At 44.2% G+C, this 26,762-nt stretch overlaps 1 protein-coding gene across 1 annotated transcript in view; it reads right to left on the bottom strand.

Moving 5' to 3' along the window:
• Positions 1–25,844, bottom strand: part of SNX30 (sorting nexin family member 30) — a 52,958-nt gene extending 27,114 nt beyond the window's left edge. Inside the window, exons 1-2 of the mRNA XM_026061568.1 lie at positions 25,683–25,844; positions 4,264–4,452 (exon numbers count right to left, since the gene is read on the bottom strand). Of these exons, the coding sequence (XP_025917353.1) occupies positions 4,264–4,452; positions 25,683–25,844 (351 nt within the window). The remainder of the gene's footprint in view (positions 1–4,263; positions 4,453–25,682) is intronic.
• Positions 25,845–26,762: the final 918 nt, after the last annotated feature.

Raw genomic sequence — 26,762 nt, 5'->3', positions numbered from 1 at the left:
GAAGTCAAGTTCACCTCCTCACTCTTCTGACCTGGTAACTATGATAACTTAAGTCAATAGATGAACATAACTGCTCCATTGGTGAGCATGCATTATGTTTGCRGATGAACTACCAACACAAATATCCACTGTGGGTTTGTGATTTAGCCAACTACACCTCAGAGTGGCACCAGCTTGTTTAATGTGGCGGAGTGCCACAGTACAAGTGAAATTACTGAGACGTCACATAAATCATTTTCATTTGTTTTATGTGAGACACTTAATAGTGTTACTCTATAACAAGAACAAGACAATTCATACAGATGTAGACAACCTAAATCAGTCAGTGGTTCTGGTTGCTCTGTTACTACAGAAGGTGTACTTCAGCCTTGCAGAAGGAAACCTAAAGTTAAACAAAAAACAAGGAAAAAGAACTTGTACCAGTTCAGTAGTAGGGAGAGCTTTTGTGAACTGGCTGTCAGTGGGCAAAGACATCTTAAAAAGAAATCATACAGTGAGTACATGAGAGTAATCTGGATCTATATATACACTACAGTGTCTCATCATATAGCATGTGGAAGCAGGTGGAGTGTCCCAGCTGSTAGCTTTGAGAAACTAACTAGTGTTACTAACCAGTGTTATGCYAACCACTAAGGAAACAACACAGATACTGTTTAGTTCAGAAGTGGGGAGGCAGGGTTCGAATAGGGTAAGTCCTGGTGCACAAACTTCCTTAGTTATCGTTCAGCTCTAGAAAGCTGTCCCTGCTGCTTTGGCATCACAAGCAAGTTTAAGCTTTCCATATATAAGGCTTTGGTCCTCAAAGGGACCAACATGAAAGTACATCATAGTCATCAGCATTTCAGTGTTTGCAGTATGAGCTGTCAACTCCAGGCAGCAAATAAGCTTTTCGAAGACTATTTGGACAACTTAAGCACCCTTCAGGATTATACTACATCTCACTAATGCTGAAAGAATTTGGAACCCTGATCAAACTGTTCCTCAGCTTAGCACATTTAGTGCTAAGTTGATTAGTTGATTTTTCCACTGCACACAGAGTGAAGAGAGTCTTGCCACCAGTCCAAGGATGACAAATGAAWTGTGCTTTTCTGACAAAGTCGGATCCCTCTTGCTTTCCTACTAGGATTCATAAATGTCATCTTTCAAGGACACATCTTCTCCCTAAGAAAACAAAGAAGATTGTGTGGCAGATCTTAACCTTCCAAAAATAATGAATAAGGTATTTCTAGTGATTCATTGAAGACATTAGCATGGGTCTGCTAGGTCAGCACTGCAATGTTCCTGGCTCAATTTTAGTTATCGGAAGCATGCAGGGTTACAGACACTTTTCCCCGTACTGTTGGAAGAGTTTTGACTTGAGGCAATGTTAAGGCAAACACCTTCATGACTTGGTCTTGTGCAAGATTCTTGTCTTTCAGCAAATAGGTAGCAGACAAACCTAAAGCTAGCCTGCAATGACTATGTGAAAGTATTTGCACCTCCTAGTTCTGCTCTCTTGCTCACTAGACCTGCTTGTGGGTTCCCCCCACAAACCTGTATTACCATTCAAATGTGGAGCAAGCTCCTTGACTAGAAAAAGAGTAAAATGGGGGGAAGAGGGGAAGATTTAAGTGTTCTTACCAGTAAATCATTTTTTGTCTCAACTAGGTTAGCCTGCCTGGGGGGGAAAAAAAAAAAAAGATCCTAGCACTTGCATGTAGTTCTAGGCATCAAAACTTACATCCCCACCTCTTTCTAGCAAAGAAGTTGTTACATGTAACTGGATAAGTCACACAATGCATTTGTGCTTGGGAGCGGAGGCAGGGGGGAAGGACAGAAGAAAGCAAGACCACTTCTTCAGCAACGACTGGTTTGAAGGCATCTCCACTCAAACCTGCAGTGCAACTGCATGACACTGAGGAATGGCACACTACTGTTCAGACTCCCATGGAAAAGGCACCACAGGCCTCGCCTTCCCAAAAAGTACAAAGAAAGCTAAGTGAGAAGTACTTTTGTTTCCTTCGGGGGAAGGCCTACGTAACATACAGGTAGGCTTGATTAAAAAAGTACTACAGAAGATCCTTCTAACATAAACATCAGTCCACCTGAAGAGCATCAAACTGCTGTCAAAAACACCAGGGCCACTTTAGCATAACTCACTCTGGGACTTAAGTTCATCCAAACCCATGAGGTTCTAGTAACAGCTTTTAGCGGAGAAAAGAGACAGAATACCAGCCATCCCCGCCTCTTCATCCAGAGCTGCCCAAGACCCCCTGGAGTTCAGATATTAGGATTTTCTGCCCCTTAGCAGAGCTCAAATCCCTCTCAGGCAGGGTTTCAAGGAGGAGGGAAGGCATGACCTTACAGAGATGATAGGAGCAAGGTTTCCTATAGAACTTAGTGACCTACAACTTGGAGGTGCATACATCAACATCCGTCCTGATCAATATCTAGGGTTTAGTTTAACGTAGCTTTTGTCATGTTTAATTACTGCTTTCAGCTACAATGGTTGACCAGACAATTAGCCTAAAGGCTAACTGAGTAGCAAGAGGGCTCATTTGTATGGCATGAATGTGTCAGACCATTAGTACTGCTAGTCTTCAAATAGTCTTTTCTGAACAGTAACAGATAGTATTAGACGGGCTAACCCTAGAGATTAGCCAGAAGTTTACAGGAGTAAGGAATACAACATAAGAGGTTAGGTTTTCAYGGTGGTTGAAAAGAATTTCTTAATTATGCACTGTTTCATAGTTGTGTTGTAATGCTATGATATAGCAAGTATGCRCTATAGTGTAATGCAGAACGAAACAAGCATAAAAAGGAAGGTAGGGATATTGTTAAAGCAGAAGAAGGTTTTTTAAGGGTTACCCAGTAATCTTTAAGTAAAGTAAATACCTTACTCACATTCCACAGATCTGCTTCAAGAGGGAATGGGAACCCTTGCATGAACATAGCATTCCAGAGCAACACAACTATGGTGTCACTGTGGGCAGATACCTTGTCTTGACAGGATAATCAGATCTCAATCTAAGGCAGGAACAACTTTAGGTACTTTGAACTTTAGCCTGTGGAAAGTTGCATCTCATATTTTGCACTTCCTATTGTTTCTGATCACATAAAAGCTTAAGGCTAAGCTGGCCTAAGAAAAGTTTCCTACAATACTTGTTAGCATTTTCTAGTGGTAAAGATACAGTATTTCTTGCAAGACTAAGACACTTAGAGCCACAAACAATGACAAGCCTATGTTAAGAGTGCTATAAGAGGTAGCTGCTGTTTTCAAGGAATCGCATTCTCCTCCTCTGCAGCATGAAAGTGAAATATTTTAGTAAACCTTATAAAAATAATTCATCTGTGGCCTAGAGAGGCTTCCTCAGATCAAAAAAAAAAAAATCTCAGCAGGATATAGTGCCTTCTAAATAGGCCAGAGCAGTGTTAAACTTTTTGGACAAGTGGATCAAGTATATTCTTAGAAAAGCTACTGAACACTATTTGTCCTGGGTAACTACAAGCTCCCAAACCAGATGTCAACATCACCTAGGAACTGATGCTAATGAGAACAGGTAGTTAGTAGAAATTAAGTTCCAGTTGTGAGTACAGTGGACTTTCCAGATCACTTCTCCCATTAATGTAATTAGATTGCATTAATGATTGAACCACAACACATGCTGAAAGAACTCTAGCATACCTCTTTTGGTAGGCAGCAGCATTCTTAAGCTACTTTTAAACAGCAGCTATGTAGCCTTCTGTACCAACAGCCATATGAAAGCTAATTTACAGTCAAGGATTAAGACTGATTTTGATATGAGGCTGCTACAGGAAGTGTTGTGAAAGCAACAAGCTTCAACAGTTTCAGCAAAGGACAGCCACAAAGTGTGAGACGATTAAAGGTGAAGCAACAGAAAGGAGATAAACAGCAAGGTACATTCTGCTTCAGGAAAGATAATTCAGACTAAATGAGTGTCAGATTAACTTAAAGGATTTTTCATATAAAAAGTAATGAAAGAAGCTGGTTTTTCAAAATTTACAAACAGTTCTCTCAGAATCAAAGAGATCTAAGCTGACATATTAGAGTACTTCATGATTCCATATACCAAAGTTGTTCCAAACAGTTCTGCTTAGAGAAGTCACACCATCAACACATTAACAAGGTACTAAAAGACCCTAAGGTCTTTAAGGTCTAAGGTTCTTAAGACAAAGAAACACAGGGAAGACGCAGAAATCCAGAACATGCCCTAAGTTTTTTCCARAGAAAAAGCACTAGGAAAGGAGAACATTGCTTTGTACCTTTGTTGTAACCCTGTATGTGATGTACGTCTCCATTGTGCACACATGTTTTTTGGGATCATCAACAGTAACAAAGAGGTCTCTAGTTTCCCCATCCAAATCATCATCCAGCTGCAGTCTGTTGAGAAGAGATGAGGAGGAGGCTGGGCTAGAAGTGTCAACCGGTGTGCCATTGGGCAGGCTGAGGTCCTGTATTGGAAAGGAAAGAACTTTTATAGTAAATCTGTCCATTTGTTAAAGTACAGTATTCACCTCTTTTTCTGGGCAAGTCCTGGGAAAACTTATGGGGTTTGAACATGAAATTGTTCTACTTTTTCCTAAAATGAAGACAAAACACATTACCACCATCACTTGTGGGTGGAGAGCCACAAGAGCGTATACACACTCTCTCCCAGCGATACAGACCCACAACAATGTATACACAGTTTCTCTATGTGAAAAAGCAGAAGTATTGCTGAAGCAATAGTTCCTGATGAGACTGAACCAAATTAGACTCAGAAAACAAAAACAGCTAGGCATACCAAGAGGTCTAGTTATAAGACAGACTTCAGGCAAAGTGGCAGCAGTTCAGCTGACTGGAATGCAGTCAGCCTTCCCCTCTGGAGACCTCTATAATAGAGACTGAAACTTGTATCAGAGACTTCCCATCCAGTCCACTAACTTCTGAGGTGTTGACAACTGAGAACTGCCATCACTTTACTACAGGACAGTTACAGTGTCCAACATCAGTGTCTGTGCACAATTCTCCCTTTTGGAGTTTCAGGACCAAATGAAACTGCTGTGCTTTCCTCAGAGCAGTCTTCTCTCCCCTCCTCCCCCAACTCCAAGAGTATCACCCAGTAGGCAGGGAAGGCAAGGGCTAGAAGACCTAGCAAATGGCAGTTTTAAGAGGCACACAACTAAAGTGTTTGGGCAGTCTAATCCCTTGGAACTGACTCAACAACAGCTAAAAGTCTTGCATCAAGCTTGGTACATTTCCACACCTCCAAGTCTTGCACTTTGAAACAAACCAACTACTCCATACAGCTAGTGGCTACTTCACTTTAYGTAAGTATCTCTGCAACTCCGCATGTGTTCTCTGCTGTGGTTTTGTAGCAGAGCTAGCTGAGGGCATGTGACAAGTTGTATAACACATAGGAACATCTGACACAAGTATTAGAAAGTGCCAGAAATCCAAGCTCTTTCTTTCAGAATGAAGCAGGCTTTTCAGTTGTTTGTTTTTCTAGCAGTGGCACAAGAAGAAATTATCTTCAGAATGTTTCCCTTGAAAAGGTAAAGATTCCTCAGCTTGTGGACTTAGAGAAACTTCCCTGCAGTTAAGCAGCACATTAACGAGCATGTTTTAGTTCTAGAATTACTACTTAGCCCCAGCTTCATGTAGTCTTTAAGTGGTTAAATGAAACATGTCATTTTAGCAAGGCAATGCTGTTTGGGTAAGATCCTGTTTGTCCRTCTTCATGCAACTGTGGTTTACATTCCAATTAGTCCCCATCTTCAAAAGAAGTCCTCCTTTGTGGTTCAGATCAAGGGTTCAGAATTACAGGCCAGAGCTTGAAGTTAAAGCTACTTATGCATGTCTGCATTTGACAATGTCTAAGAAAGAGACTATGCTTCTATCACCCTTTGTCAAGAGTCTATCAGGAGACTACTGGGAGCTTGCAGACAGCCTGCTGCCTGTTCCACTCCAGCAGAACTGTGCTAGCTCTTCACTTTGGGGATTGCCTTATAAAGTAGGGAGAATGCCTTCAACCCAGGTTTTTTGGGAAAGGGGTGATCTAAACAACTGTCATATAATCTCTCAAGTGCATTAAGAAAGCCTGGGCAAGCACAAAGTTGGACGGCATAACTACAGAAGTCTGCACTCCTGTTTGTCCTCCCAAACCGTAGATTGCTCTGGCTTTCTTAATAATCATAGGTGTCTGGAAAATAGCACTAGGAAAGCCTAAAGGCTCCCAGTAACTAACAAGCAAACCCAGTGCCTTCCTCAGACTCCATGATACCAGTCTGCCTGTGCAGTGTTCAAGATGGTCAGGAGGCAACCACATCTCGTCTGTTCTCTACCGAGAGGTTAGATGCATTCTTCCACCTAACACTCAGAAGTAGTTACCAACAGATGAGAGGCATTTCAGATTTAACTGACAAATGAGCAAGATTTAGAAGATAGGCACTCAAATACTCTAAGAGGATAAAGGAGCAAGATGAGCACAACAAAGCATGCCAGCTCATACGTGAGGTARACAGGTTAAACTATATAAGCAGCATCTGGCTTTGATTCAACATAACAGAAGCCTGTACAAGAGGAATATGCAATGCTGCTACAACTCAGGAGATAAGGAAGAGTTCTGTTAGAGTTACGCAAACAGAACAAGCAGAAGCCAGTATAAAATTAGGAACAGAAGATGCTTGTAGAAATTATTCAGTTTAACTAGACAGGAGAGTTTGGCTGAACACAGTTAAGAGCAAAGAAAATGCTTGGATACTGCAGTAGCTGCAGACAAACCCGTTCCTGTTTCCAGAAGGAACAGATAGCTCTTCAATGCCCATGTGCTATAGCCATTAGTATAAAAGGAGCTGTGCCAGAACTGCAGTAAGTCAAGTTCTAAGCTTCCAATATTGAAATGAATTAACTTGTGGAAACAGTTTCAGCCTGATTACTGAGAAGATCTCAAAGGCCTGTAACAAAACCTTTCCAAAAGGGAGCTTAAAGAATATGAAGGAATCTGCCTGAAGTATGAAAACTCTACACCAAGGTCAAAATTGGAGGAAGGACTACAGAAGGAAGCTTGCAATCACTTGCATGAAGTTAGTGACTTTCCTCACCARTTCTGTTGGGAGATAGCAATACCATACTAGCCTGTCTTGCACTTTTTAAGCAGGACAGTTTGTGAAGGCTTGGAATCCATCCCAGTCTACTTGGGTGTTCATGCCCTCACAGGTTCTGTGCATCTGAGCATCTCAGGTGCTAAAATAAAGGCTGTGATAAAAGTTTTGCCTGATCTCAGCCTTGAACAAAACACCCCAGATCTACATCAAGTTAAACTTCTAGGCCAAGTATGCTTATGGGCAGGAGGACTCCCAGCTGGGGTTGTGGGAYGACATGGGAAGCATGCATTAAAATTACTTCTGTGATATACTGCCTCATCTGTGATGGCAGAAACCTCCCCAGTCAGTAATGGTTGGCTTCATGCCCTGCTACTTGGCTAGTTTACAGGAGTGCAAGGCCAAGTTAGGAGGCTCCACCCATTAAGAAGGACAAATAGTTGGCTTCTAGCTAACTGCACAAGATAAGGAATAATGCTGATAGCTGCTGAACATTTCTTTAGCAGTAGGCAGGATCAGTTTGCTAAAGTCTAATGCTCTTGCTAGAAAGAGGTGGTCTTTGCTATGTCATCTGCTGCGACATTTCAATTTAAGTTGTCTCAGCCTTTAATCCTTTTAACACAGCCCCTCTTTGCCATCTTAATTAGCACTGGCTTTTTTCCATCTCTTTTGTGGGACTTGCAGGATTTTTTGCAGTTGGGGAAGCAAGACAGCATCATCTGTTCTAGTTTGCTTTTACCACAGGAAGAGCAGCAGGTCTTGCAGAGCCTGGCAGGAGAGATCTCTGCCATCTGCATTTTTGCCTTTCAGTTTAGTTATCACACTCATAAGCATTTGGAATACTACTATTGACTAATATTAATTGCTTTATATAACAAACTGTCTGACTCCAGTTCCAGGGACTCATGCATCAACTTCATCTTTACTGTGCCAAGTAGCTGCTCATCAGCTGTTCTAATAACTCAGCTGCATTAGCAGAGATCAGTGCAGTCCAAGTTCTAGCAGGTACCTACTGCTTACAACACTCTTCACAGAGGAGGAGGGGGCAGAGGGAGGGAAGCCTTTTCCTTACAGCACCTGTTACTCAGTACAGTCAGCCTGCCATGAACCTGAGCAGTACAACGGGGAGGAGGGTGGCTGCTTCTGGTAGCCAGGTAAATGGAGCAAAGGGCAGGTTCAGTCAAGAGATTCTTCATGTCTTAGGGAGTACCCAAGAAGATCTCCTCATGTCTTACAGCTTTTTCAAAAACTAAGGGCAAATGTCTTTATCCTTTGACCTCCCTCATCTCTTTAGGCCAATCAAATAACTTTGTGATCCAGGTCTTGTTAGACCATCACTGGATCTTCTTCAGCAAGTGACAACCAATAGCAGAAACAGTGTGGCATTCATCAGACCTTCAGGTTCCTGATCTACTGGCCAAGTACTCCAGTCCTTTGAGTACCCATAGGCTGCTGTACAGCTCTGCACAGACTTTGCAAGCATTCCTGAAGGCTGTAGGACTCCAAGACATCTAAGTTTATAGAAACATAACATCAGACGAGTCTAGCAGTAAGGATTTAGTTTCCTACAGTGCAGGGTGGGTATAAGCTAACTGCCTGTATTGAAAATGCTTGAGCCTTGCCAACCATGCAGGTTGCTATCTGGTAAGGAAGCAGCTTCACATTTTTTCATTGGATTATTCAGTCCAAGCACTTTAACTGGTTAGCTTGCCCAGAAACAGACACTAAATCTATCAGGAATTCCAATTCATCCAAGTTTAAAATACAGCCGAAGTTTATAAACTTTAGTTGGCAAAATGAGTTGGGAAGTTTCCAGCTGATCTCATCTTCTCCTTCCTCCATGCCCCAGGAGATTTTCCAAGACTCCAGATTTACAGAGCAACTTGGATCCACCATAAAGGAAAACCTCAATTACTTGGTATTCAGTCTTCTGGAAGGCAGCTACAGTTAGCCAGCCTTCCCCCCACACCCCACCCCAATGAAGTAGTACACACCAGGGAAGGCATCCAGCATTTAACCCTTAAAGGCTGAAAACTGTACTGCAATTCTGTAGGCTTTGGCATATGTTCAAGTAAAGATTATGCAGTTTCCTGCTGAGTTAAGAGCAGTTACTCTATATGCTGGCTACTAAAAATTTAATGTTAAGTTAACTTGATGTTATTGTTAAAGAATTGTTAAACAATGTATTGTTAAACAATGTTAAGTTTTACCTGTCCACTAGCAAGTGGAAGATTTAACCAGATAGCAGAGCTATTTGACAGTAACTCATCAAAGAAGTCAGTAAAGTTCCCAAGAACAAGAACTGTAGAGGCAAGTGGTACACTTAAATCCAATTATTCTTCTCCTCCCTTATCCATTTGAAGTTCTAATCTGCTTAAGCTACTACTACTTACTTAAGCCTACTACTTACTGCTTCATTTCCAAAAATGAAAGTGCCGTACCTTTGTCCTTCTGTTTCAAGGCATTTTGTTCCTTTTAGCCAACCATTTCCCACAGAGAAACAGCCACAGCTACAGTCATGTCAAGGGGACAATGACTGCACACCATGATTGTATCTGGCTTCTTGGAAAGTCTTATCTTTGTATCTCTAGTACAAGACAGTAATAAGTCAAAGTAAAATTGCAGCTGGTAACTGGAAAACGAAACAGTTTTAAATGTGAATATTCTCAAGAATCCTGTTAAAAACTTGCATTAACTTGGCTTTCACAGGCCTGTTCAATGAGACTACTTGTCTCATCTCATCAAGTTTTGATAACAGGCAGTTTCAGTTCAGCTTTATTTTTACTACTGACCTGTACAGGTCAGCTTTGTGCAAGAAAAAGCATGTTTTCATCCTCTGGTTCACCTGGATCGGTGCACTTGTGTCACTGGCAGCACAGTACCATATTAAGAGGATCTCATGGGGTATTTGCATAGTAAAAATCTCAGTCTGCACAAGATTATCCAATACCCACTGGAGACAAGTTTTAAATATTGAAACACCTCTTCAGATGGGAGGCAGGGGAGGAAAAGGAATGTGCTTCCCTGTTATATATGTTCAGTCTCATTCTTTTCAACGCACCAGCATCATACTTATGCTTACTACATGTCAGCTACAGTTAGGTTTCCTCACACAACTCTTCAGTAGATACACAGTACCACACGTCCTATCCTCTTGCACTTGTCTTTGGGCAGCTCCTTTAAGGAAACAGTGACAGAAGTTCAGGCATACCTTGTTTTATTGAGCTTTGCAAATACTGTTTTTTACAAATTGAAGGTTTGTGGTAACCCTGCGTCAAGAAAGTCTGTTGGCACCATTTTTCCAACAGCATGTGCTCACTTCCTGTCTCTGTCACGTTTTGGTAATTCTCGCAATATTTCAAGCTTTTTCATTATTATTTTATCTGTTATGGTGATCTGTGATCAGTGATCTTTGATGTTACTATTGCAATTGTTTTGGGGTGCCACAAACCATGCCCATATAAGATGGCAAACTTAACCGATAAATGTTGTGTGTGTTCTGACTGCTTCACCGACCGGCCGTTCCCCCGTCTCGCTCCCTCTCCTCAGGCCTCCCTATTCCCTCAGACACAACAATATTGAAATTAGGGCAATTAATAACCCTACAATGGCCTCTAAGTGTTCGAGTGAAAGGAAGAGTCGCACGTCTCTCACTTTAAATCAAAAGCTAGAAATGATGAAGCTTAGTGAGGAAGGCATGTCGAAAGCCGAGACAGGCCGAAAGCTAGGCCTCTTCTGCCAAACAGTTAGCCAAGGTGTGAATGCAAAGGAAAAGGTCTTGAAGGAAATTCAAAGTGCTACTCCAGTGAACACACGAACGATCAGAAAGCAAAACAGCCTTCTTGCTGATATGGAGAAAGTTTGAGTGGTCTGGACAGAAGATCAAACCAGCCACACCATTCCCTTAAGCCAAAGCCTCAGCCAGAGTAAGGCCCTAACTCTCTTCAACTCTATGAAGGCTGAGAGAGGTGAGGAAGCTGCAGAAGAAAAGTTTGGAGCTAGCAGAGGTTGGTTCATGAGGTTTCMGGAAAGAAGCCGTCTCCATAACATAAAAGTGCAAGATGAAGCAGCAAGTGCTGAGGYAGAAGCTGCAGCAAGTTATCCAGAAGATCTAGCTAAGAGAATTGACAAAGGTGGCTATGCTAAACAACAGATTTTCAGTGTAGACAAAACAGCCTTCTACTGGAAGAAGATATCATCTAGAATTTACATAGCTAGAGAGGAGAAGTCCATGCCTGGCTTCAAAGCTTCAAAAGATAGGCTGACTCTTGTTAGGGGCTAAGGCAGCTGGTTGAAGCCAATGCTCATTTACCATTCCGAAAATCCTAAGGCCCTTAAGAATTATGCTAAATCTACTCTGCCTGTGCTCTATAAATGGAACAACAAAGCCTGCATGACAGCACATCTGTTTACAACATGGTTTACTGAATATTTTAAGCCCACTGTTGAGACCTACTGCCCAGAAAAAAAAGATTCCTTTCAAAATATTACTGCTCATTGACAATGCACTTGGTCACCCAAGAGTTCTGATGGAGACATATGAAATTAATGCTGTTTTCATGCCTGCTAACACAACATCCATTCTGCAGCCCATGAATCAAGGAGTAATTTTGACTTTCAAGTCTTATTATTTAAGAAATACATTTCGTAAGGCTATAGCTGCCATACATAGTGATTCCTCTGATGGATCTGGACAAAGTAAATCGAAAACCTTCTGGAAAGGATTCACCATTCTAGATGYCATGATTCATGGGAGGAGGTCAAGATATCAACATTAACAGGAGTTTGGAAGAAGTTGATTCCAACCCTCATGGATGACTTCGAGGGATTCAAGACTTCAGTGGAGGAAGTAACTGCAGATGTGGTGGAAATAGCAACAGAACTAGAATTAGAGCCTGAAGATGTGACTGACTTGCTCCAATCTGATGATAACACTTTAATGGATGAGGAGTTGCTTCTTATGGATGAGCAAAGAAAGTGGTTTCTTGAGGTGGAATCTACTGCTGGTTAAGATRCTGTGAACATTGTTGAAATGACAACAAAGGATTTCGGCTATTACATGAACTTAGTTGATAAAGCAGCAGCAGAGTTTGAGAGGATTGACTCCAATTTTGAAAGAAGTTCTATTGTGAATAAAATGTTATCAAACAGCATCGCACACTACAGAGAATGCCTTCGTGAAAGGAAGAGTCAATCGATGCAGCAAACTTCACTGTTGTCTTATTTTAATAAATTGCCACAGCCACCCCAACCTTCAGCAACCACCACCCTGATCAGTCAGCAGCCATCAACATCGAGGCAAGACCCTCCATCAAAGAGATTATGACTCACTGAAGGCTCAAGTGATGGTTAGCATTTTTTATTGATAAAGTATTTTTTAATTAAGGCATGTACCTTGTTCTTTTAGACATAATGCTATTGCACACTTAATAGACTACAGTATAGTATAAATACAACTTTTATATGCACTGGGAAACCAAAACWTTCATGTGATTCGCTTTATTGCAATATTTGCTGTATTGCGGTGGTCTGGAACCAAACGCACAATATCTCCAGGGTATGCCTATACCTAATCAGACTGCAGAGAAGTAGAAGTGCTCTGGGCACAGGGAGAGAAGAGAGTCTTGCTCAGCAGGTAAGGGAACAAACAACATTTAGCTGAAAAATCAGAAAGCCCTATTCATTCCCAGGAGAGAAGTAGCACATCATTTCTACGTTGACCCATAATCAGAACTTTGCTAAATAGCAGTTTGACAAGAGCTGTGAGAACTAACTTCTGAAGCTGGACTTACCCTCCAAAGAAAGGGAAAGTGATTAGATGTACACCAGCTCCTGACAGGTTTCTCCAGTAGCAGAAAGGAGAGTATAGTATGTGCAGGCATACTCACAAGGGGCAAGCTTAAACCCTCAGAAGGTGTCTACATTTCCCACTGTACTAATCAGTTAGAATCAGAGAGCAAGGCTGAAGCTATTTTAAGAACAAGAAAGACTAAGCTCAAATCAGAAGCAAGTCTTCTTGCTTTTACATGGAAGGATGTCAGTGAAGGAGTAAAGATGCCAAGGGTTCAGCATCAAGCATGGATTTTTACTTTTCTGCTCTAAAGGGTATCATATGGCACGTCTGTGGGCCTTGCACTGCTGGACTGAAAGCCCCCTGATTCCAGTGCAACATGCAGATCATGCCTGGTCCAAGCATCACTTCTGCACTTCCAGCAGCAACACAGGTTCTGCTCAGACAACTGGAAAGTCACTTTCTGACTAGTCTGACTAGATGAAGACTATCAATTTGCTCTCAGGATATTTCAAATAGGTATCAGAGTACAAGCATGTTGCCAAGCCATGAGTCTCACGCCCTTGCTCTGCAGTTCATCACTAACTCCAGTATTTCTGCTCTGTAGGTCAGAGCTGCCCAGAGACGGTTACCTCAGGATCCCTGAAAACACAGGGATTTCAGATGTAGAGCTGATCTTAATGGCATGCAACTTGGTGCCACTTGAGACCTGGAAGCAGTCTTGCTCACAAGGGTACCATACTTTGATCAGTGTTTCCTTGCACTACAGCCCATTTGGCTCAGAGAAACATTGGAACTGGCTTCAGAGAGACACTACGTGACAGACAAGCATATTCCAAGCCTTCACATGCAGCTCAGGGGATTCCCACCTCTTCCCTCAGGCTAACAGCCAAGATTTATAGGATGCATTATTTTACTTTGTGGTTTGTTTTCCCATAAGTCATCACAGTTAAGCTAACCAGAGCAAGAATGAGAGCACAGAAGTGTTTCCTGCAAACAGCAGGTTTTCAGCAAAAGCAACAACCCATCTCCTAGCCCTGTTGCAAAAGTCTTCAGGGACTCAGCTACAACTATGGCTCAGTTTCAGCCATCCTCTGCATGCAGCAGTGTCACAGGAGGGTGTCAAGTACTAATCAGACCACCTGTTCACACAGCCTGGCTATTGTGTCCATCTTCTCACCAAGTCTAAGAGGCCTGCCTCTTTTCTCAGTCTGAAAGGGGGAACCGCACAATACCACTCAAAGCTAAATGTAGTTCAGGTTATACTCTAAAAGAGAGTATAATGAGTGGCCTCTAATACATGTTTTAACAGCAGGTAGAACAGTCTCTCAGTATTAGGAATCAGCAGTATTACTGAGCTACTTTGTGCACAAAGGCCAAAAGACTTCTAGAAGCTGGGCACTTGGCAGAGGAAGTGGGTTAAGTTATTGGAGCAGGCATTGATTAGGAAAAATAGAAAGAGATAAAACATGCTGCCTTTGACTTATAAACTCTATCATTAACCTGGCATGTGCTTCTCTATATTCTTTTAACAGAAGTAAAAGTCAGAGGAGGAATGGGGTGTTTGCTTCATCTTATAGCTCCTTTACCATGGCATGTTACCTTAAAATGCAAAAAGATATTCCAACACATCCACAAGATTAACTGCTTTACTGCAAGAAAAAGTTCCAGATCCAAGGTTAGCTTCCAGATATGTTTACAGAACACTAGAGTCCCTGCAAAAAGCTTATCTAACTTCAAAAAGCAAGAAGCTATCCTGGCAACTGTTCAGTGAGATTAGTTAACAGCTGTAGAAAGAGCAGAGAAGTGTTTGTGAGCTGTGGAAGGCAAGTGAGCTTTCAATACTGGGGCAGACTTGGATTTGCATCCTTTAGCACAGCAAACTTGTCCTCTTTCTTCTGCAGTATTCAGTAGAAGGGAAAAAAAAAATCTGGACCCTACTCCATTCTTTCTTCAAAGCACAAAGATTTCTAAGCATTTCTGAAAATATGTAGCTTCTGTCATTCGTGATAAAAAAATGCAGGGCTTTTGAATCAAGCCTCTAATTACTGTCCTCTAGCTCTGCAAGTTTTACGTCCATCTGCAAGGAGTTTGTTACAAGAATATTGTTCACTACAAGAACTGAATTGCCATCAGGAGCATTCCACAGCTGCATGCACAGGAACAACATAATCCATTTTAAAATGCTAAAAAGCACCTTGTTAAGGAGCAAGTCTAACATACGCAGTGCTTTGTTTAAAACTTTGTTTTTAGAACCTGAGCTCTGACCCTCTAAATAGCAAAGCAGCAGCCAGGATCCAGACCATGAGCAGGAGCCCTTTGTGAATATAGTGTATGACTAGAAGTCATCCCCAATCCAAGAAGGCAGATTTATATCTGACTACAGATGGAACAGTTTGTTAAGCCAGGCCAAACTAAATTGCTTTCTCCTGGAGCCATACAGCTTTGTGTCAAAGCACTGCAGACATACCCTGCATCAGTTTTTCCTGCTCATGCTCTAGTAGAAGAAGTAGATTTAACTGGGTCATATATTTTAACCTTTACCTGGGTATCCAGTGTCACCAAAGTGCTGATCTGGCTTAGATGCTCCTGAGAGCAAAGAGTAACGTTTAACCTGAACAGACAAAGAGGTTTCAGAACAAGGGGAGGGGAAGAAAAGTGAAGATGACAGAAAGAAGACCAGGACATACTCTAGTATCTGGTGACTTTGTTTAACAAACAAGAACGCACTTCTGTATTGCATTATGATATAGACTACACACACAAAATCAGTGGCAGTTTCAGGAGGGCAAGTCAGACTGCAGAGTCCTTACTGCACAAGCAGAGGAGGCAGAGATAATCAAAGGAGAGAACTAATGTTTTCATCTCAAACCTGGGAAGAGTTGGAAGACTGTGCTCTTGGAAGAGCTCTCAGAGTTAGTTTACCCAGGTGCTTTTAAGGAATACTCCTCTATCATGTTTGCTGATAAACAAGGCAGCTTCCAGCAAGATGGCATTTGCTCCAATAGAAGAAGGAAACTTTATCAAGTGTTTATCCATCAGAAACAAAAATGCAGTATGACCACTTTACTCTCTCCTTTAAGGGGGGCAAGTGGGGAAAAGTCCTGCAGTATTTCCTCATAGCATGGAAAATAACTCATCTAGAGAGACTGATAGAGGGAAGAAACAAAGGAAGAGATCCTACAGACCAAGTCTGCTACAGGAAGACCCTTTATTTATACAGCCTACACTCCTGACAGCCACTGTGGTACATACAGATGTTTAGCACACATGGCTTCAAATGAAGCACATTGATCCAGGAGTGAGCAGGTCAGCAAACAAAGTCAACACATAAATCCTGAAGAGCCTGTACTGGCCCCTGACAATAAGTGGTATTGATTAAAGCTTTCCAGGGGGGTTTCTTGGTGACAATCTGAAATATAGCTTTGTATTGTCAGTATCCAAGATTTTAACTTCCAGTTGGCCTCACACTAGCATCTGAAAGCCACAACAAAGCTGCCAGTTCTACCCAGAGAAGCATGCATTTGAATATTGCCTATGGTAATCTATCACTTACCATACTCACCTGTGTCAGTGCTTTCACCATAGAGCTAGCAAAAGACAGCTCTATTGCATGCAATGTCAGAGTGGAGAAAGCTTCTCTGTCCTTCAGCAAGACCTGCACTATAGCTTACTTCATTTTTGAGGAACAGGTCCTATTACTCAAACTCACTGGAAGAAGTGAGGCAGACTATGCAGTCAGACTTTAAGTCAGATTTTTAGACCCTGGGAAGCCTTTAAGGAGGATTCAGGAAATTCCATTCAAGGAGTGTAAAGCAGCACTTTCCCATGAGGACGGGGCATTGAACCAGTGTAGTAACAGCTTTCTTGCTAGATGTGTCAAAGATAAGCTTTGTCCCTTACTAGTATTTTCTCTTTGAGAGGCCACTAGCTACTCTTATCAGATTTGCAATGTTAGGGTGGTTTAAGCAGAGCTTGTTTTTCCAGACTTTTAAGTTTGGGCGCTAGAGCACAGAACAAGAATGAGAACCAAGATTAAAGCATATGCTTTAATCCTACAAACCATCCATCACTTATAAGACTATAGACCACTACAACAATTTCCTTCCAAGACAGACACGTTGATCTTCAGAGGGATTACAGTCTTCACAGTAGGACCTGCCTTCTTAATTTGAGGAGCATCATCTAGTAACAGGTAAAGCCAGTTGCTATTTACATTTAGTTCATTTTTCTGGAGAACAGAATGCTACACAGGTTTCTTGGCCCCTTTGCTTCCTTCACTAGTTAGTTCTCTTCTACTTAAGAGGATGCAAACCTGAGTCCCATCAGAAGTCCGTCTTTAGAAGTTAGAGAAAGACACTACCACTTTCTTTCAGAGTAAGTCCTCACCTACTGCTTACTGCTTCATGGAGGAAACAGTATGGAAGCCATCAGTGTGGCTGTAAGACTTGCATCACTAAAAGAACTTACAGTTTGAGGACCTTTCTAATGGGAGGCTCTACTGAGCTCCTTCTTTGTCTGTTATATGAACTTTGGATTATTGCTTTTATTTTCACAACTATTTCAACAAGGCCCTCATCACCCATATGCCTATTCAAACAGATACTTTATGGTTTCTGTGAAATATTCAGTTAAAACAAAACAAAAGAGCTGTGGTACTATGTGGTACCTGCAGCTAAATACAGCTCCTCTTTCCACCCCCTCTCAATTTAGGAAATAAAACAGGTCCCAAGAATTAGCTCTGTCAATAAATTCTTTGGGTTGGCCTGGCATCGAGAATGCTAACTCATTTAAACAGCTGTAACTCACTGGTTTGGCTTTCTGTCTTTAGTTTGTCACTGAAGTGTTGCTAGCAACTAGCTTGCTGTCAATTACTGCCCCTAGTAACTGGAACAGAAACAGGTTCCCCACAGTTTTTCAACTGTGCTAAGAGACTTACTAGCTTTTTTCTCAGGATTGCAGCTGCCACCACTTTCAAGCCTGAGTTCAGATTTTTTTGCCCCTTTTCACCCTAGTGACTAGAGCAGCTTTCCCAGACAACAGCTTGGAGCCTCAGCTATACCGAAACCCCAGATCAGGCAGTCAAGTTAGCCACAGCTCAAAGAGTCGGTATGGCTAAGCATTTATCTTACTGATTGTTCTCTGCAGAGAGAGGAATACACAAGGTCAAATGCCATTTTTAATCAGTGTACTGTCTCCTGCAGACTGAAAGTACATGTAAGTTGCACCATCTAAATTGTGTCCTTGAGACTGTAAGTACATTTCCATGTAGCAGTATTGAGTTTAATCTCACTGCACCATAAGAGCTCCTGTCTGCTTTCCTGACCTATTTTATACAGAAACCACCTTCTTCCATCCAGATCAAGAAGAAAGTGGCTAGTTTCACATTTGAGTGGCTAGATGATTTACCTGAGATTTCACAGAAGTAGCCCACAACGATAGAAGACACCAGAACAATGGCTTGCAGGCTAATTTAAGAACTGAAGTCTCCTAGATCACATAGCAGGTCAATAGGAAGGCCTAGGCCTTTTCATCCTCTGCCTCTCCAGTCATGGATTAGTACAACAATATTACTTGAGGCTTATTACAAACCTTTAAGGCAGCTGTTGGCAATGATGGGCTCACATAGCAGTGAAGTGAGAGCCTCTGAATCAGCCTGTTTATCCTCTGTACTAGACTCTCCCCATCAAGGAGCTCAGAGAGATCTCAGAACATCTAGCAGCTCCAGCAGATTTGATGAGTTCCAGCATGAGTCCTGAAAGACTCCTTTCAACCACCCAGCATGACTTTCTCAGTGGTTATCAGCAAGTTGTCTCTAAGACTAAGCCTTCTAAAATCCAGTTGAAGGCAAGAACCAAGTTCTTTTACATATATTTTTATGTATGTTTTCAATAATCTGTTTGATTAAATCTGAAGCACCCTATTGAAGAGATTATAAAAGCTGTGCAACACTGAAATCAAACTCAAAGGATAGCCCTACCTCCAACAGTTAAGTTGAAATAAGACCCACACAGCTTTTACTGTATTACAGTATTATTACTATATTCAGTTTTACCAGACGGTAAAGTTAAAAAAGTAATAGCACTAAGACAGCTGTGTTGATGTGTCTGACCAAGTTAAGTGTTAATTATTCTTCCTCTTGTACAGAGGAGATGGGAATTGCCAACTGCAGAGAAACCTCACTGTACTGGAAAGTTGAGGACCACAAATAGAACACCAAGCACAATTTTACTGCAATATTGAAGCACTTGCATTGCAAGACACCATTAGAGCACCCCTACCAATAAAATCCTGTTTCTATAAAGGAAGGTAAATGTAAGCAAGTACACTACACTCTGCTGCATGTCCTTCTATACTATCACGACCCAGGCTGGCTATAAAGGAGAAAGGAATTTTGTCCTTTCAACAAGATACCACAGTATTAATCTACCCAAGTGATAATGTCAGTTTAAAGGAGATGAAATAGCTAGAGAAAGCAGTTTTAATTACCAGCATTATGAAAGACAGGAAACAGGATTTAGCCAGCAGCTTGACTGTGGGTAGACTACTGTTGGCAAGCTGAAAACCATGCCAGGTTTGAGTCAGTCCTTTTAACTAGAAGACTAGAGAAGAGCTGCCTCATGCACACAGTGCAACGGGAGAAGAAACAACAGTTCTTTTAAACAGCCATCTAAAACTGATGTTCAAAGTACAAGACTAAGCTCAAGTTAGGAGAAGTGGAAGCAGGGACAGGTGACCCAGGAGGAATACAGAGACACTGCCTGACCAGGCAGGCATATGTTTAGGAAAGTGGAAGCCCATCTAGTGTTGCTCTAGAGTAGAGCAACAAAGGCAGGTTTCTACAGGTGCATCAGGAACAAAAGGAGGACTCTGAAGTGTACTGAATGGGGCAGAGGATCTGGTGACAAAGGACACAGAAGAAGCTGAGGTACTGGTACTGAAGCTAAGGTAAAGGTACTTCTTTGCCTTGGTCTTTACTGGTGAGACCTGCCTTCAGCAATCCCCCAGGCCCCTGAGACCAGTGAGGAAGTCTAAAGCAGGGAAGACTTATCTTTGGTAGAAGATGATCAGGTTAGGGAACATTTAAACTGGACATACACAAGTTCACGAGATCTCATGGGCTGCACCCATGAGTGTTGAGGGAGCTGGCCAAAGTCAGTGCAAGGACACTCAACTGTCTTTGAAAGGTCACTGCAATTGGGAGAGGTTCCTGAGGACTGGAAGAGAGCAAGTATCATTCCTGTCTTCAAAAAAGGGCAAGGAGGATCTGGGGAACTACAGGCTGGTCAACCTCACCTCAATCCCTCAAGGTGATGGAGCAAATTCCCTTGGAAACCATTTACAAACGCATGAAGGACGTGTAGGTGACTGGAAATAGTCAGCATGGATCTATGAAGGGGAAATCATGCTTAACGAACCCGAGAGCCTTTTACAAAGGGAAGACTGTCTCAGTGGCTAAGGGGAGAGCACTGTTTGTTGCTTATCTTGACTTCATTAAGGCTTTCAACACTGTCTCCTGCAACATCCTCACAGACAAGCTGATGAAGTACAAGCTATATAAGTGGATGGTGAGGTGGACTGAAAACTAGCTGAAAAGCTGGGCTCAGAGGTTTGTGATCTCAGAGTCCAGTGGGAGGCTGGTCACTCGTAGAGTACCCCAGGGGTCAATACTGTTGACCATCTTCATCAGTGACCTGGATGATGTAACAGAGTGCRCCCTCAGCAAGTCTGCAGATAAAACAGAACCAGGAGTGGCTGACACACCAGATGGCTGTGCTGCCATTCAGAGGGACCTCAACAGGCTGGAGAGAGGGGCAGAGAGAAACCTCATCAAGTCCAACAAAGGGAAGTGGAGAGTCCTGAACCTGAGCAGGAATAACCCCATGCACCAGTGCATCCTGGGGGCCAATAATCTGGAAAGCACCTTTGCAGAGAGATCTAYGGGTCCTGGTGGACAAGTTGAACATGGGCCAGCAATGCACCCTCGCAGCAAAGAAGGAAGACAGCATCCTGGGCTGCATTAGGAGAAGTACTCCCAGGAGGTTGAGGGAGGTGAATCTTCCCCTCCACTCAGCACTGGTAAGGGCACACGAGAAGTAGTGTCCAGTGCTGACGTCCCCAGTATAAGATAAATAGGGACATATTGGAGCAAGTCGAGCAAAGGGCCACAAAGATGATAAAGGGATTGGAGCAAATGTCATATGAGGAGAGACTGAAAGAGCTGGGATTGTTCAGCCTGGAGGAGAGAAGACTGACAGGGGTCTTACCAACATGTATAAATACCTGTTGGGAAAGTGTAAAGAAAACGAAGCCAGACTCTAAGTGGTATCCGGGGTCAGGACAAGAGGCGATGAGTACAAACTGAAATACAGGAAATTCCACTTAAACAGAGGGTGGGAAAGGAAAGGGAAGGGGGAAACCACACTTTTTTCCTGTGAGAATGATCAAACACCAGAACAGGTTGCCCAGAGAGGTTGTGGAGTCTCCATCCTTGGAGATATTCAAAACCCAACCGGACAGTCTGTTCTAGGTGACCCTGCTTTGAGCAYAGGGGTTGAACTAGGTGATCTCCAGAGCTCTCTTTCAAGAGCAACTATTCTGCAATTCTGCCAAACTTGTTCCTGTAGATTTTTTTTCGACTCATCCATATTGACATTGTTTCAGAAGTTTGCCAATTTCAGTTCCTGACTTTGTTGCTCTCAGCCTCCCCAAGATTGTTCTTAAAGCAAGCTGGGGGTAGACTCTCAGTATATCAAGCTGGTCTAACAGTTCTCATTTAAACAAGCAAGGGAGAGGTTTGGAGAAGCTCAGGCAGATCTATTTTAAACTTTCAGATTATACTGCAGAACGGTTTCATTTGTGGGTGGATGAAGTTAAGAGCAATAATTAAACTAGCAACCAAGGAGGCTGGAAGTAGAGCTCCAGAGTCTCAGAATATTCTTTCTGAGAGCTGCCAGGCTCCCTCCCACAATATAAGTGCTAAGTTACAGCACTCCAGCAAGCACACCCAAGCATTTATACTTGATTAGGTGATAATACAAGCCTAAGGGTTCACCACAGTACTGTAGCCTGGAACCAGATGAACAAGGGGTACACCATCACAGGCAAACAGTAATTCTCAGTAAGCACCCAGAATTTTGCAGCTAGGGTTTTAAAGTCTATGTCCACCAGCTCACAAATTCAGCCTACGCATCTCAAGCCTGGTATTCCATATCCGCTCTGCTTGATATACTACATGTAAAATAGCCTTGAAACTCAGTTCAGTTGTCTAGTTTGMCTAGAATGCCATCTACTTTTCACCTTTTGCTCCAGTCCTGGTAAGCCATTAGCAATGCCCATTTTCTTGGTGTCAAAATCTGCTTGTCCCTGTGCACAGAGAAGATTCAGTATTAAAAGTGACAAACTGGTGAACCAGAGGCACATGCAAGCAGAACCTCCTTTTCTTTTTAAAAAAGGGAGGAGAGAAACCCACACTGATACTTCTCCATTGCTCTCACCTTCCTCTGCTGAGAGGAGGGTAGGCCCTCAACACTGAACAGCAGATCTCAATTAGATTATGTGCCTTCAAAAAACTCTGTAAGAGAGCAAGATCTCAGTTTTACAGCTCACTCTGCACTGGACTGTGCCTTGCATCCTGAGGGATTCTTTCATCCTGCATGTTCTTTCTTCTCAGCTGATGTCAAGAGAATGGGGTCAGTTCTGCTTAAGTTCAGCAGTAGCAGCCTTCGTATTTGTGAGACTGAGCACAGAACAACCACCAAGAAACAAGAGTAACTAAAGCCCTGAAAAAGCTGATGGTGGTCAGACATCAGGACAAAATAAAGTATGCAATTAGATCCATAGGGATCTTTACAGAAAGGTCTGGCCAACACTGAAATATTTCAGAGACAAGATTCTACAGCTTGAATGTTTTAAGTTTGTTGCAGAATCACTATAAAAGTTAAGTATACAGCCAGAGATGTCTGCTTCTGTTAAGAGGTTAGATGCTGCTCAGAAATCAAGGCTCCCTGGCTTCTAAAACAGTCTTCTCTTACAGGTCAGGATGAAGAAGCCATTTCATAACTCTCTTCATCAGATGCAAAATACTTGATACTTAGATGGCTTCTATAACACTGAGATCCTTTAAGACAGCACAAAAACTTTTCCTCCCTTTCCCATGACCCACTGATCAGCCACTGTTCTTAAACAGCAACCAAAGGCTTAAGAGACTATACCCTTATCTAACTTTGTCAAAACCACCAGATTATTCCTACATTTGAATCATAAAATTCAGCAGGAGATATGCAGGCAACATTCCAGTCTTCCATGTTCCTATGGCTCAGGATAAAACAATGTCCTTACTCATAATGCACTGAAAAACAAGGAAAGCATGCTTTAAAGAACACAGAGCAGCGATGGCAGAGGTCAGGCTGCACATCTGTGGCAGTGGAGTTTGAAACACTGCTTTAAGGGCAGACAAACTCCCTCACTTCTGCACCTCTCTTCCCAGAGAATTCAGACAGCAGAGGTGAGAAGGACATTTGTCTTGTAGAAGAGTTCAGGAAGCATTTGTTTAGTGTGGGTAACAAAAAAACAGAGCAAGGAAGCCATCCAGCTCATAGCGATGGGTCAGCACTATCCCTCTGCTAGAGGGATGTCTTGGTATAGGTCTGGCTATGGACAGTAGCTCTTACAAAAGCCAACTAACTCAAACACTTAGAAGCAAGAGACTGACCCAAACTTCTTGTGCTGTACCAATCTGCACTGGAGTYCAAAAAGTCCCCTGGAGAGGCCAAGGGAGCAGACAAGCACAGCCCCTATTCAAGAATCAATACAGAGCAGCTGCAGAGCTTTAAGCCTGAGTCAGACTTGAGTACTGACCTTCCCCTGTTACCCAGCTATTGGAGCTATCCACACATTGTTAGCTGATTAGTGAGCCAGCCTTTCAAGAGATTAATGAGCCACCACCAGAGATTAAGTCCAACAGACAGGCTAACCACCTAAAATGCTCTATTTACCTCCACTTATCACATTTATTCTCCAGCCCACTCAGTAAACAATCCAGTCAAAATTTACCATCACCTTAAAGTTAGGAACACTTCTTTGTTCTCTGAAGTTTTACTAGAGGTGGGAAAGAAGTCTTCTCTCTTTTCTTGCCAGTACTTCAGGTATTAAGTACAAGAAGGGACAATCCCTGCACAGCAGAGCTGCTGGAAACTTTCCATCAAAAGGATCAGACATTGGGGGGGGGGGTTTCTGCTAATTCAGCTAGGAAAAAAAAAATGCTGCTTTTTTCCTACTGGAAATCCTTTTCTTCTACAAGGCTCTTTGTCCCAGTACCATTTCCAGGTCAAGCACAGAACTGCCCCCGAGTCTACAAATCACTCAACTCAGTCCCTTTTTCCTCCCCCCTTTACACAGGACTTGTGCTGCCAAGTGGCTAGAACATGACAGCACTACAAGTGCTAGACCTGACTCACACCGATGTTGCTGGTGAAAAAGAAAAAAAAAAAAGTGAGAAGGTGAGAAACTTCCCAGTGAGGAGGACATTACCCGACTACAGCTAAGGCAGAAGAGGTATTTCTGCTCCTAGATTATACACTTCTCAAATACCTTAAAGCACTAAACAGGACAGGACCCCACTTGTGCTCCAGAAGCCTGAAAGCACTCTAATACCACTTAGAAGAGAGGTTGTGGGGTGTGAGTTACTCCTCAGAACAGAGTGTTACACCAGCTACGCTGCAGCATGGAGGGATACTGATAACAGAGTGGGGGCAGCACCATCACTGTGTCCCTGAGCAGCAAGAAGGCCCACAACGGCAGTTACCAACTCCTGTTGCTACAGGTTGGTCAGAAAGCCAACTAGTTGCATGAGCAAACCCAATCTGTCATAACTAAGGACTCCGTAATTCCTGCCCGCTCCCCCCAGTTCACACACCACATTTTCTCAGAGGGTCGCCAAGTCTTTGACAAGTTATTTAAAGCTAGGAATACGTTCCCAGAGGGAAAGGGAGCCTAGCTTCTTAGAAGAGCAACAGTGGGCAGATATTCAAGAAGACAGCTCCTTACACAGGCTCGGACAAGCGCTGAAACCCTGTAGTGGAGGTACAGGGCAGCTGGAGGTGACACACGGAAGAGGCCAGACCGTCCTAGTCCATTCCCACAGAGTGTGGGAGTGCATCGGAACAGATACTGCCGGCATCCCCAAGGCTTTTGGAGGCTCGCAGACCTGTCCTGTCCAGCAGCAGCTCCACCCTCCTCAATGCAAAAAGCATAGGAAGTATTTTTTGTCACCAGAAGCTCTGTAACACCTCGCATGCACAGCGGTTGACCCCGAACTGCTTGTATTAAGAAAGTTTCTGTCTGACCTCCCTCCTTGCAACCCTTGCTCCCGGGAAACCCTACCTTACCACATTTCAGGAAGTCTGCCCATAGAGATACTAAGTCCTTGCGAGAGCAGCGAGCATATCCGCAGCACCGCGCTGCCGCTGCTGCTTCCACAGGCAGGAATCACCACATCCAAGGCCCACACATGCAAGCAAGCAAGCAAGGCAGGCGCTTCACAAAGCAGCTGGCTTCGGGCGGAGCACGCTGCCGCGCGGCACCGGCGCTCCGGCGGCAGCATCCCTCCCCACTGCACCGCCGTGGGAAGCGGGGCGGCACCTCGGCCCGGCGGCGGGGAGCCGCCCGCAAACGGGTGGCAGCCCCGCTCCTCGGCCGGGCTCGGGCTCGGGCTCCGGCTCCGGCACCAGCACCGGCTCCGACGCGGCGAGCCCCGCGGGCACCGCCGCGGCAGGGCAGGGCAGGGCAGGGCCGGGCCGGGCCGTACCTTGTCGGCGATGCTGCGGGGCAGGAGCAGGTCGGGGCTGGGGGTGAGCGCCGGCCCCATCTCCTCGCTGCTGGACGTGGCCAAGGGATGCGGCATCTCCCGCAGCGACTTCGGCCCCGAGGACGGGAGCGGCTTGGGGGCGCCCGCCGCGCCGCCCGACATCGCGCCGGGGCCGCGGCCGAGCAGCGCAGCGAGAGCGCGGGCGGAGGCCGCCTGCCTGCCTGCCTGCCTCCTTCCCTCCCTCCCTTCCCCTCGCCTCGCCTGGCCTCGCCTCGGCGGGGAGCTGCGGGGCCGCGGCCAGAGCCTGCGCGCCGCCGCGCTACGAGGACGAGGAGCAGGAGGAGGAGCGAGAGCAGCGCCCGCCCGCGCCGCCGCCGCCGCCGCCTTCATAAAGCGCCATCGGCGCCACTTGCCTCCCCCCGCCGAGGAGGAAGGCGCGGGGCCGCCACAGCGCGGCGGCGGCGGCGGGCGGAGCCTCCGGCCCCAGCGCCTCCGAGCGCCCCCGCCCCGAGGAGCGGCGCCGCCCGGCCCTCGCCGAGGCCCTGCCTGCCTCCCCCCTCTAATGCTAAAAGATAACGCCAGGAAAAAAAAAAAAGAAAGAAAAAAAAGGCYTTTTGGGGGGTCCTGTTCACACAACTGATTTGAAACTATCCACGCATTGAAAGGGGAGCTCTCTGCACTAATTTCCAGCCCTCGCGGGACTGCAGCCGGTGTCAGTAACTACACGGACACAGCGACTGCTAAAATGGCAGTGAACCCTTCCCTGTGAATACACAGCTAAGCCTGCGCCTCTTCAGTCCCACCAGGAGGGCCGTAACTCGCAGAGCGACGGGCGGCCGTGCCGTGCCGTGCCCCTCTCTGCTCTCCGCCAGCGCGCTGCTCGCCTCTGCAGCAGCAATGGCAGGCAGCGGGGACGCAGCGGCCTTCCTCCGCGAGCAGCTCGGTGGGTGCATGTCACAGGTGCACAAGAAACGGCTCGCAAGTTAGGCCAGCAAATTAAAGAAGTATGTTCCTTTCAACATCTACCATGTGTTCACTCTCACTGCACGCGAGAGGTCTCACGTTTCTGTAGAGTGGTGC

The sequence above is a fragment of the Apteryx rowi genome, unplaced genomic scaffold (assembly GCF_003343035.1).
Source record: "Apteryx rowi isolate R43461 unplaced genomic scaffold, aptRow1 scaffold_182, whole genome shotgun sequence".
Lineage (NCBI taxonomy): Eukaryota > Metazoa > Chordata > Aves > Apterygiformes > Apterygidae > Apteryx > Apteryx rowi.
The sequence above is the reverse complement of the archived record's forward strand: the minus strand, read 5'-3'. Positions and strand labels throughout refer to the sequence as shown.